The sequence below is a fragment of the Hibiscus syriacus genome, unplaced genomic scaffold, assembly GCF_006381635.1.
Source record: "Hibiscus syriacus cultivar Baekdansim isolate YM2019G1 unplaced genomic scaffold, ASM638163v2 tig00110283_pilon, whole genome shotgun sequence".
NCBI lineage: Eukaryota > Viridiplantae > Streptophyta > Magnoliopsida > Malvales > Malvaceae > Hibiscus > Hibiscus syriacus.
The window spans coordinates 148,536-161,379 of record NW_024062661.1 but is presented as its reverse complement, the minus strand read 5'-3'; the positions used below and the strand labels follow the sequence as shown (position 1 = coordinate 161,379).

Genomic DNA, 12,844 nt, shown 5'->3' with positions numbered 1-12,844 from the left:
TTCAACGCCGGCAGAGTATCCAAACTGCCAACCACCAAAGAAACCGGCCAAGTATTTTCCGATCAACCGATTTGGTGCTTTTTATGGGCATCTCCATGCACGAACCCCGGATTCTCTACGGGAAGCTGAGGCTGTGCCAGGGTTATGCCACCTTGTTTCGGACTCAGTACATTGCTGGCATCCTTCCCTTTAGAGTTGAGGGTTTCATAATATAAGACTCCGATAAGAACATTTAAAGCGGCCAAAATGGCTCCGGCGGCAAACACTCCAGGTTTGATGACATAACAGTTGTAGACGCCGTCTCTCACAACCGCGTCGTCATGTCTTTCGTTGAGCTTAACACCAATTAGCAATAGACCAAGAGCTATTATAAACGTGATCCTGCGGGTCAAAACTCAGTAAACATTGCTGTTGAGGGAAAAAATAGAGAGGAGAAAATAGAAAATAATGTGTTTGAAAATTACGAAAAAACAATATAGAAGCAAAAGGCATTAGGGCGGCGCTCAGATGAGGCGTGCGGTGGAGCGGCTCTTCTTTTGCAGCAAAAACAGCCGGTGGCGAAATTAATTATTATTTTAGCGATGGAAAGCGTTGCGGCGGAAGTTATTCCTAGAAGAAGCGCAGGGCTACGAGGATACGAACATCGTCCGTAAACATCTACCTGTACTTGTGAAGCCTAAAATGGAAATTCAAATTAAAAGAAATTTCACTATCTTAGATTTTTCAAAATTGATGGTTTAATTATTATTATTTTACCTTAACCCTTGTGAATTCAGCGGCAAAGCCAGTAGCCACTGATATTATCCCCAATACGACCACGGTAATGCTTTTTATGTCCATCTCTCTCGCACTTTCCCGGAAAACTCTGAGATTTTCTGCTTGGCTGATGAGAAAAACGACAATATGTCAAACCTGTGTTTGATTTCTGAAACCAAATATTTACCGATTGTATATTGTTTGTGATGGCTTTGGGATGTAACTTATGCAATATTTATAGGACTTTTTATTAACAGTATCATATTATTTTAATAATATATATTTATGAAATATTGTTCATCTCTTCGGTAATAAAAAGGAAATGAAATTTGAACTCGTCAAACTGTCTTAATAGTTAAAAGAGAGTGTTATTATTATTGAGGTTTTAAATTCGAGCAGTTGATTACGTTATTAATGATTAAAAAAGATTCTGAACAAATATTACTTTTATAATCATTCCAGATTATTTAAAAAACTGAAATATTACTAATTATATTAATAGGGTTATTGTTTGATACGCTGTATTTTATATTAGATAAAGATATATTTTATTATTTAAGACATTGATGACAAAAAAAATTCTTTATTGATGATTTTAAACTATTATCATACAATTTGTTAAATTTTTTATTAGTCTGAAGTAAATACAATGTAATATATGTTTAAAGACTCTTAATTTTTAACATTGAATACTCATGTTCATGCATATGTGGTGTTCAAATCCGGGACCTTAAGGCTAAAAAAATAACAATAATTTGTTAACTACTAACGTTGTTTGGTTCGTGTAATTTTTAAATATTAGTTAAGAATAGATAATAATAAATTAAAATCATTTTTTTAAAATTATCATCAATATTTTGCTTTAATTTTGAATATTTTTGTAACTTTTGATAAATTGATGATTTACATAATAAAAAAAAATTGATATCGCATTTGTTGTCTTATTGTACAATGATGTATTTTATCCTCTTCCTCTCTTCCAAGGCCATGCAACTGTAAACATTTTAAAAAATATATATGATGAATTTGATAGAGTTGACTTCCAAGATTAAGCCAAAACTCCCCATTGGGTTCTTCAGCAAAATAAACGACAAAGATTTCTCATGTTTTATAAAAGGGTAAATTACAAATTTCATCACAAAATGTTTTCTCACTCTTATTTTGTTCATTAAAGTTTAAAATATTTTAATTTACCCATTGAAATTTTGATTTATTCTTATTTTGGTCGCTCTATTTTTAAATACTAAATGACATCATGAATGAACATTTTCTTTTAAAAATTATGAAATTACCCCTAAACTTTCTTCTTTTTTGTGAAAAAAAAAATCATTGCTTTCATATTACTTTTGATTTCTCAACAATGAATCATATTCTTCCTAATAATAATAGTGGGGAGGCGGAGAAAGAGGAAACAAATTGTATATCTTAATTCCATGTTGGTTGAATGATGGGTATTATATATATCAGAGTGGTTTAAGGTTTCATAAGTTTCAAATTTGTGGCTGAGTTTTAAAGTGGTTTTGGAAAAATATAAACGGATAGAGTAGTAGGAGATAACGAGTAGAATATCTTGAGTGGCTGAAGGAGACGCCGAAGAATGATAATTACAATGCTTGCATGACACTGTGATGAAACTGTAAGACTTTTAACTTTGGAAGAAGATTATAAAATCAAAAAAGAGAAATATGACATGGATAACACATGGAATCCATGTCAATAAAAAGCAGTTAGCACACGTGGCTTCCATGTCACCCTTCCAATTATGATTTAAAACTCGAGTGACTGAAATATGAGCAAATCAAAAGTTTAATGAGTAAATAGGCTTAATTACCAAAAAATGCCCAAATTATATTTTTTTTCACTTTTGGATGCCTTTTTTTTTGTTAATGTAGGTGTCTAACATTTCAACATTACCACTTTAAGTATTTGGTTTGTCACGATCGTTAAAAAATCTCATCAATCCCTCAAATTATGACACCTGGCGCGTTTATAGTTTTTTTAAAAAGTTAAAAATTTTATTACTTTTTTAAAAAAACTCAAAAATTCTCTAAAATCCAAAAAAAAGTCCCAAAATATTTATTCTCAAAGCATTAACCCCACTCATCGACTGTACCATGTCTTTGTCGTCCCTACTAACTACCTACCCACCCGTCGTCGGCCCATCATCCCCTTGTCGTAGGCTCGTAAGTTCAACCCTCAAAATCCCTAAATCCTAAGACCTAAATCTTAATCAGATTAGAGCTACATAGGGGCTGTGGATGGTGGTCAGCAGGTGAGTAAGTGATCATTGGTAGGGTTTTAGGGATATTTTTGAAGTTTTATGAATTTTGGAGTATTTCCTGAAAAATAAGAAAAATTGTTTTTTTTTCAATTTATGAATTTTATATTTAAAAAATTTACAGAAAATTAAAAATTAGGTCACATTCCAAACAATGATTGGTTGACTAACTTTTAACGGTTGTGACAAATTAGACACTTAAAATGGTAGCGTCGAAAACATTAGGTACCTACATTGACCAAAAAGAAGTTTAGGCACCTAAACAAGAAAATAAGTATATACAGTTTGGGCATTTTTATATTAATTCGAGTAAATAAATTGTTGAAAATATTTTGATATTTCAATATAACAAATTAAGTTAAATGAGTTTTAAGATTTTCCAAATAATTTTTCTAAGTATATTCGATAGAATTATTCGAATATCAAAACATTACTCCAAATCTTTCAAAGATCATTTTTAATCCTTACTCAAAGTGTAAAATTAAGTTTTAAACTTAAAACAATTTCAAAATAATTTTACAAAGTATTTCGAACCATTTCAAAGCCAAAAATTCCAGATTGCTCAGAGGGAACAGATTCCCCCCTAAGGGGGTACCGATTCCCCCCTGAATGGTTTGGCTCCGAGAAATCCAGAATGCTCAGAGGGAACCGATTCCCCCCCAGGGGGTACCGATTCCCCCCTTGTATAACGGTCGAAATATTTAAATTTTACACTTAGGGAACCGATTCCCCATAGGGGGTACCGATTCCCCCCACGCTCCAAACTGTTTTATTAATTGTTTTCACACTAAAACGGCTATATTATTTTCTCTAATCATCCCCAACGTTCAGAAGTGATTCAAGGTGTATTTAAGCAAGCTTAGCAGCCATTGATCAATAACAAGAAACATCAAGCAATTAGAATCAAGAGAGAATCAAAGAGAAAGCATCAAACCTCAAGTTTGAGCATTTCAAGCCTATTTTTCATTCAATATTCATTTTGCTTTCAAGAACACTTATTGTGCTCAATTGTATTTATTCTTGAGTGTTCTTTCTTTGTTCTAGAATTGTGCAAACATATTTGCCTTGTGAGGTTTTTCTTGTAAGTTTGCAAATTTGTATTTCTCTTTGAGAAAAGAGTGTTCTCAAGAATTGGGGTATATTCTTGAGGGAGTTGTAAGGTTATCTCTTTGGCCTCAAAAGAAAGAAAAAATTAGTGAATTTGTTGGAAAATCCTTAGTGTGAATAGCTAAGGTAGTGGAAGTAGACTTTGGTTGATAAAGTCAAACCACTCTAAATCGATGTGCAATTTCTTTCAATTTTCTGCAAAAGCTTCCACCAAAATTTTTATTGCCAATTCACCCCCCTCTTGGCCGATTCAGTCAATCGATTAACTCAACAATTGGCATCAGAGCCTAACTCATTTGAAGGTTTAATCGCCTCTTGAGTCGATTCGGGAAGAGTTATATTGATAATCAAAGTCATCAATGGCCTCCGCTTCAAACTTCGACTCCGGTCTCGATTCGATGCCCGTCAACAAGCCTCTTTTCTTCAATGGAGCTAACTATGCCTATTGGAAGAATAGAATGATGTACTTCATTCAAGCAAGTGACATGGGAGCATGTAATGCTGTAGAAGAATGATACATCAAACCTCTCACTCATCCAAGGTTGTGGAGTGAAGGAGAGACAAAAATGTTCTAGCTCAACTCCAAAGCCATCCATATCATTTTTTGTGCTCTTGGACCAGATGAATACGAAAGAGTTTCATCGTGTACAACTGCCAAAGAAATATGGGACAAACTTCAAGTCACTCATGAAGGTACCGATGAGGTAAAGAAATCTAAAATTAGTATTCTAACGCATAGCTATGAAAATTTCAAGATGAAACCAAATGAAGATATCAAAGCTATGACGGATAGATTTTCAACGATTGTAAATAGTCTCAAATCATATGGAGAGATCATTTCAAATGAAAAGCTTGTGAGGAAGTTAGTCTACTCCCTCCCAAAATCGTGGCAATCAAAGAAGACGGCAATCATCGAGTCTAAGGACTTAACGTCCTTAACTCTTGAAGAGCTAATTGGGTCACTCCTCACTCATGAAATGATGCTCGAAGATGAGGTGGACCTCGACAAGATTGACGAGACACCAAAGGAGAAGGAGAAGAAGAAAAACATTGGAGTTGCTCTCAAATCCACAAAAGATGAGAGTGATTCGAATGACGATGACGATGACGAGGAAATGGCATTGTTTGCCAAACGGTTCAGAAAAATGATGAGACCTTATCGAGGAAGAAAATTCAAACGAAATGAAGGCCTAAAAAATGAACCGAAAGAGAAGGACTCAATCATTTGCTACGAATGCAAAAAGCCAGGGCATGTCAAATATGATTGCCCACAATTGAAGAAAAAGGGTCAATCAAAGAATAAGCACAAGGCTCATGTGGCTACATGGAGCGATGAAGAAAGTTCCGATGAAGAGGAACAAGAAGTAGCTAACTTGTGCTTGATGGTATTTGGGGAAGATTCTAAGGTAACCTCTAACTCATCTGATTTTGATGATTTATCCTATGATGAGTTATTAGAGGAATATAATGGGTTGGCTTTGGATTATGAGAAATTATTTTTAAAATATAAAAATGATGTTTCAAAATTGAAAATTGGAAACAAACTCATATCCAAAACCAACAACGATCTTGAAAGTAAAATCAAAGATTTGCAAATCAAACTAGAAGAGTTTGAAAAGAAAAATTTAGATTTGCAAAATTTACTTTCAAATATCAATGATGACCATCAAAAGAAAATTGATGATCTTAAAACTTCTTTTGATAAAGTTGGAACAAAACATTTTGAAAAATGTGGAAATTCAAAATCCAACTTTGTTATAAAAAGTTTTAGAAACTACAATCATAGAGGTCCCCAAAGAACCTCTAATAGAAAAATTGTTAGAAGTATATGGGTTCCTAAAGAACTCATTACTACTAAAGATAAAAATATCCTACACAAATGGATACCTAAGGGGACTAGGATTTTGGAAACTAATGAATATGGACCCAAAAGAATTTGGGTACCAAAAATAAAAAATTAATCTATGTTTGTAGGGAAATGAGCATTGCTACAAGGCACGAGAAACAAATTCAAATTCATGGTACCTTGATAGTGGATGCTCAAGACACATGACCGGAGACAAAAGCCGATTCATTGAGCTTAACACCAAAAATGGAGGAGAAGTGACTTTTGGAGACAATTCAAAAGGTCACATTGAAGGTATTGGTACAATAGGTAATACCTCTTCCATACAAATTAAAAATGTTTTATATGTGAATGGATTAAAGCATAATCTATTGAGTATTAGTCAATTATGCGATAAAGGATTCAATGTCTTATTTGAAATTAATGGTTGTAAAGTCATTGACATTGCATCTAATCGGATTATGCTTGTTGGTCATAGAATAAGAAACATATACTTAGATTCTTTTGATATGACTAATTTATGCCTAGTTGTTAAGGATGAACATGATAGTTGGTTATGGCATAGGAGACTAGGACATGCTAGTATGAGTGTTTTGCAACAGTTAATTCAATGAGAACTAGTAAGAGGGTTGCCTAAGCTTAAATTTGATAATGATAAAATCTGTGATGCTTGTGCTAAAGGAAAACAAAAGCGAGTTTCTTTTAAATCCATTAATGATGTATCAACTAGTAGAGTTTTACAATTGATCCATTTAGATCTTTTTGGGCCAACTAGAACTACTAGCTTGGGTGGAAAACAATATGCATTTGTCTTGGTAGATGACTATTCTAGATATACTTGGGTTCTATTTTTTAAATACTAAAGATGAAGCATTAGAACAATTCATCACGTTTTCAAAAGTAATCCAAAATGAAAAAGTTTACTCTATAACTAGTGTTAGGAGTGATCATGGAACTGAATTTGAAAATCTTGGATTTACTGAATTTTGTAACTCTAATGGTATTAGCCATAATTTTTCAGCACCTAGAACCCCTCAACAAAATAGAGTTGTTGAGAGGAAAAATCGAACTTTAGAAGAAATGGCTAGAACCATGCTTTGTGAAAATAATTTGCCAAAATATTTTTGGGCGGAAGCCACAAATACCGCTTGTTATGTTGTAAATCGAGTAATGATTAGGCCAATTTTAAAGAAAACTCCATATGAAATTTTCAAAAATAAAAAGCCTAACATTAGTTATTTTCATCCTTTTGGATGTAAATGTTTTGTTTTAAACAACGGTAAAAGAAAACCTTGGCAAATTTGATGCTAAAAGTGATGAAGGAATTTTTCTGGGTTATTCCTTAAATTATAAAGCCTATCGTGTATTTAATAAAAGAACTTTAGTTGTAGAAGAGTCTATACATGTTGTTTTCGATGATAATCCCCTTCCGAGGAAGGATTCTTGTGTGAATGATGATGTAGGTGTTATAAATACAAATGACGTTAGACATGACGTTGGAGAACCATCATCAAAAGGAAGAAACGAAAAATGAGGAAACTCATTATCCTCTTGAGAATCCAACCATTGAAGAAAGGGAAGTATCTTATCCAAGAGAGTACAACTATGTCAAGGATGGTGAAATTATAGGTGATCCATCCAAAGGGGTAACAACTCGATCTTCTCTTAGAAATATTTGTAATTATGTTACATTTATCTCATGCATAGAGCCTAAGAATATTAAAGAAGCATTAAATGATGAACATTGGATTATGGCTATGCAAGAAGAGTTAAATCAATTTGAGAGAAGAAAAGTATGGACATTAGTTGAAAGGTCTAGTAATAAATCTACTGTGGGTACTAGATGGGTATTTAGGAATAAGCTTGATGAGAGTGGTAATATAGTGAGAAACAAGGCTAGACTTGTTGCTCAAGGGTATACTCAAGAAGATGGCATAGACTATGATGAAACATACGCTCCCGTAGCTAGGATGGAAGCAATTAGAATGTTATTAGCATTTGCATGTTTCAATGAATTTAAATTATATCAAATGGATGTTAAAAGTGCATTTTTAAATGGTTTTATAAAAGAAGAAGTGTATGTTGAACAACCTCCAGGTTTTGAAGATTCAAATTTTCCGGATCATGTTTTAAAATTGACAAAAGCTCTTTATGGTTTAAAGCAAGCTCCTAAAGCTTGGTATGAAAGATTGTCAAATTTTTTAATTGAAAAATGTTTTTCAAAAGGGAAGGTTGACACTACATTGTTTTTGAAGCATAAAGGTAAATAGTTTGAGGATTCAGGAAAGCAACAATATATAATTGAGGGACGATTTGTGTGCCAAAATTTTTATTTCTGGCCCAACCCAATATGATCGGTCAATCAATCCTGCCCGACCGTCGGGTATGGGTAAACCAGAAAATCAAGAAGAAGGGAGCTTCGTTTTCCCTAATATATTTAGTATTTTGATATAGGGTGTTAAGTAAAGAAATAAAAGGAATTTCCATTGATTCGGCAACACGAAAGCTCGAGAGAGAGTAAGACGAATGGATATAACAGAAGTTTCGCAGCAGTTCGAGTGATTCAAAGCTGCATTTGTTAGAAAAGATTTCGATACATGCGCCAATCTCCTTTCTCAACTTAAGGTTTTGAACTTGTTCCAAACCTAATTCCTCTCATTCTTTATCTGGGTTAAAATTCTTGGATTTCTGCGTTTTTTTTATCTCGAAATGATAGATCCCATGATGTAGATTGTTAATTTCTTTGGAGGGTTAATTTTTTAAGGGTTTTGTGTTGGATGTTTTGGTTATGAATTAGCTGTCTTTGAGCATGGAAATTGGGGTTGAAATCGATGGGTTAAAACGAGAGGAATGGGAAAAAGGAAACACTCTTTTTCGCTAGGTAGTATTTTTTTTTCCATTAGTTCTCGAATAGTTTTAAATTGAAATGCTGCTCAAGTAATTCGGGTTTCTATTTGCAGGTGTTGCTCACAAAGTTCAAGAGCCTTCCTCCGCTGTTTGAAAATACACCTAATGCGGTTAATGAATTGCTGTTAGCAAGTAATTCTCATGACGCGACTCATTTTTTTTGGGTCATATCTTTTTCGTTTCTATTTTGGTCCATCAAGCACTGTCTTTCACATATAGGATGCCATACGGAAAAGACCCCAACACTATACGAATTGTAACTTACTAGATGAAGCTTCATTTCGCAAGGAATAACTGTAAATTTTCTTTCTTGAAAAGGCTGTTGAAGAACTTCTATGAAACCTTGTCTAAAATATGATTAGGAACATACAAGATTCCATTTACTTCTCTTGGGATCATTAGACTTCCTTTTTGGTGTATGGATCTAGTCAAAGCTTTGTTACTTGGCTTGAGACGTAAGTTTTGAATACATATTTGTGTTTTATGTGGGTATGTTTGACTTTTTTGTAATTTTTGTCATGTGTTTGGAGAGTTATTTGACGGTTAAATCATCATTCCTATGTCTCAACATGGGTACTTCAAGAAAATGAAGAGTTAGAGAAACAGTTAAAATTTGAGTGTGTTTGGCTTTTAGATGAATTTTTTCTTTAACCCATTTGGATAAAAATCAGAATTTGAGTCTCTGCTTGTCTGAAGATTACCAATCATCCTTTTTCTTTCACTGACAATTTCAGGGGAAATTTATGAACATGCTGTTGTCCTCAGTGTTAAGATTGAGGATCAAGATGCCTTTGAGAGGGACTTTTTCCAGTTGAAGCCCTATTATACAGATGTTCGGTTAGTTGTTTGTCTTTCAGGGTTATGCTTAAGGGTTTTGCTCTGTAGTTTGGGAATTTTGTCTATCACCTTAGCATTGCTGCTGTCACATTCTATAAAGCTCTGCGTCACTGTTAATAAAATATGGACAGATTTTGTATCTAATATTGAATTTCTATAACCCTTAGCTTTAATCTAAGGAAACTTCTGCTCCTTGCTTCTGTAGAAGCCTCTATTATTTATTTTAGGGAAATGATTGTAATTGTTTTAATTTTCTCTTGGAGCAGTACCCGTCTTCCACCATCCCAGCAAGAGTACCTGATTTTAGGTCTTAATCTCTTGAGGCTTCTTGTCCAGAACAGAATTGCTGAGTTCCATACCGAACTGGAACTTCTTTCAGCCACTGCTTTGGAGAATCCTTGCATCAAACATGCTGTGGAGCTGGAGCAATCATTTATGGAAGGGGCTTACAATCGCGTCTTGAGTGCTAGACAGAATGCTCCTCATGAAACTTATGTCTACTTCATGGATCTCTTGGCAAAAACAGTGCGGTAAGCAGTTGTCTTTCATGTTTGAGGATAATTCAGAGGATAACAATTTTAAAAACTTGACAAACTGTCTTTTAAATTATGGTTTTATTTGCAACTATTTCAATTCTAAGGTTCATTCAATGACTTCACGACACAGTGCTCATGGTACCGCATGTTTTCAGCATCTAAGATTTTTGTACTGCTGGTGCTTCCATGTTTTAGTAATCTGATCCATGTCGTATTCTTCCTTATTGCTCAATGTATTTAGCTTATTCATAACTTGTCGTTTTCAGAGATGAAATAGCTGGATGCAGTGAGAAGGCATACGACTATCTTTCAATTAATGATGCCCGCCAAATGTTACTTTTCTCATCTGATCAAGAACTTTTGGAATATGTCAAAGAGGTAAGCGATCGAGGAACATCCATAATAACCATTAGAAATGATTTTTTTTCAAAGGCTTTGGAAAGCAAAGTTTATTTGTACCTGTACACCTTGACTGCAGGAGCATCCTGAGTGGGAGGTGAAGAACAGATCGGTCTTCTTCCAGAAGGCGAAAGAACCTACGCCATATAAGGAGATCCCATCCCTACAACTGATTAACCAAACTCTTAGCTATGCTAGGGAGTTGGAGCGGATTGTCTAGGCAAGTTGCTATCATTTTGTCGTGGATTTTACTTTCTACAAAATATTTAAACTTTAAAAAAAGTTGTTTCGATTTCATATTTCAAACCACCTATACATTAGTGGCTTCTAAATTGCTCAAATCTATTTTACCTTGATTCGAATAGGATGTTGAATATGCGAGAATGTATTTGATCCATGCTCAATATTTTTGAAGTTTTTTCATATATTTGGACACTAATATATGAAAAAACTTCACATTTGATCACTTAATTTTTCATAAATAATTTGGAAATTAGACAAGTTTGTGGAGTTTGTTGTTACTGTTGATGTTAAAGTGGTTAAAATGAAAGTGAAAATGAAAATAGAATGGAAGTTGGGTGATCAATCTTATTATTGTTTATCCTAATAGCATAAATGTAACACCCCCAATTCGTATTCAACCCGAATACGAGTTCGAGGTGTCACATTAACTTTTCAACACATTTACTTGTATAAAATAATGAGTAATTTAAAACTTTTATAACATATAGATGACTAACTTACATAAAATACATTTACATTATTGCAAAAACCGATCAGAGCATGCATAATTCTCTTCTTATTCATCTACATATAACTTATTCAAAACGTTTACAAAACTATTCAGAACTTATACAATATACGCTTTTGAAATACATGCCAACTAGAACTTTATATACAAAAATATATATTATTCACCTATTTTCTGATCTGGCATTCTGTAAGGAGAACTGACCTGTCTTGCTCCACATTGTTATTTACTCTTCTCGAAACCTACGTGTAAATCACTTACACGCTAAGTCTATGATTTAGTGAGGCAAATAAACATATAATGTAAACTATTACTTGTAATCATGCATGAACAATTATTGCTACCATAGCATACCCAAACATATATCTGTTCATCCATCAAATCCATATATGTATATAATTATCTTCATTCCTATCATTATCATTTTATTATCATTCATATTTCTATTCTCTTGTTCATATGATTTATTATGTTCATATCATATATCTTATAACATATACAATAATCTCTAACACACAGATATCCTATCATATAATTCATATCCAAAACATACATATCTCATACATTGCATTCAATATCATCTCTTATTAGCCCATGTACACATGTGAGAACTGTAAATATGTGAGTCTATTGAGGTTGTGCACCATGCTGTCACCACAGCTCGTATAATTCTCATTAGGGGCGCGTAGAATTTGTCTCGAAGGACCACGTAGATGTCCCAAAAGACCACGTAGATGTCCCAAAAGACTACATATAATATATATGTCCCGAGGGACCACTATGTCCCGAAGGACCTCGTAGACCCTCGACTCTTGGCATGTCAACTATACCTCTAGCTCTCAATACACATAACATGGGCATTTTCACTTATATCATTTCACATATACACTTTCATATCATATGTTCATATAAGCTCATAGCTTCTTTCACATATAGATGTAGACATATAACTTCTTTTCATGTAATTCATATAACTTTTCATATAATTCACATGTTCACATATCTCTTTTCATATTCTCATAAGATCACATAGCTCATATATACATCACATAGCACATACTTCTCATAGACATATAAAAACATAGATCCTCATCACATAACTTATATTACATGTTCATATAATCATTTATATCTATACCACATAGCTTATATCACTTTCTCTTGTCATTACTTAAGTCATTATCATTTACATAGTTTATGATCATATAACTTATATCACAGAGTCACATCATCACATAGAAAAGAACATAACAATACATATTCACATACTAACGGTTACCAACTATACTTATTTTCATGCATTCATAAAATAATAACATGGAAATAGACTCATCGCAAGTCTAATTTACATATAATCATATACTATAATCATATGCACTCACCTTAGCCTTGTTTGCTTTGAATCAATCCTAATCCTTCGATTGTTT

At 33.5% G+C, this 12,844-nt stretch overlaps 2 protein-coding genes and 1 long non-coding RNA gene across 3 annotated transcripts; 1 reads left to right on the top strand and 2 right to left on the bottom strand.

Moving 5' to 3' along the window:
* Positions 1 to 62: 62 nt before the first annotated feature.
* On the bottom strand, positions 63 to 492 carry LOC120116064. The gene is made up of 2 exons (XM_039136625.1): positions 473 to 492; positions 63 to 381 (listed from the first exon to the last, which is right to left on the bottom strand). Exons 1-2 carry the CDS (start codon positions 490 to 492, stop codon positions 63 to 65), a joined length of 339 nt encoding a protein of 112 aa, XP_038992556.1.
* Positions 493 to 541: 49 nt separating this feature from the next.
* LOC120116165 lies at positions 542 to 1,284 on the bottom strand. Its single transcript, XR_005515533.1, has 3 exons — positions 1,275 to 1,284; positions 757 to 842; positions 542 to 676 (listed from the first exon to the last, which is right to left on the bottom strand). It is a non-coding gene; the product is annotated as an uncharacterized LOC120116165 (long non-coding RNA).
* A 7,149-nt stretch (positions 1,285 to 8,433) lies between these two features.
* LOC120116161 (26S proteasome non-ATPase regulatory subunit 8 homolog A-like) lies at positions 8,434 to 11,025 on the top strand. The gene is made up of 6 exons (XM_039136715.1): positions 8,434 to 8,612; positions 8,948 to 9,026; positions 9,629 to 9,731; positions 9,998 to 10,261; positions 10,534 to 10,645; positions 10,746 to 11,025. The coding sequence occupies exons 4-6, from the start codon at positions 10,167 to 10,169 to the stop codon at positions 10,884 to 10,886; spliced, it is 348 nt and encodes a 115-aa protein (XP_038992646.1). The 5' UTR covers positions 8,434 to 8,612; positions 8,948 to 9,026; positions 9,629 to 9,731; positions 9,998 to 10,166; the 3' UTR covers positions 10,887 to 11,025.
* Positions 11,026 to 12,844: the final 1,819 nt, after the last annotated feature.

Excerpts from the sequence above, each read along its gene's own strand:
- LOC120116064 (XM_039136625.1), bottom strand. The coding sequence starts at position 492 with ATGCCTTTTGCTTCTATATT. Across the intron at positions 382-472 it reads ATGCCTTTTGCTTCTATATT|GATCACGTTTATAATAGCTC; the intron begins GTTTTTTCGTAA and ends TTTGACCCGCAG.
- LOC120116161 (XM_039136715.1), top strand. The coding sequence starts at position 10,167 with ATGGAAGGGGCTTACAATCGCGTCTTGAGTGCTAGACAGAATGCTCCT. Across the intron at positions 10,262-10,533 it reads CTCTTGGCAAAAACAGTGCG|AGATGAAATAGCTGGATGCA; the intron begins GTAAGCAGTTGT and ends TGTCGTTTTCAG. Across the intron at positions 10,646-10,745 it reads TTTTGGAATATGTCAAAGAG|GAGCATCCTGAGTGGGAGGT; the intron begins GTAAGCGATCGA and ends CCTTGACTGCAG.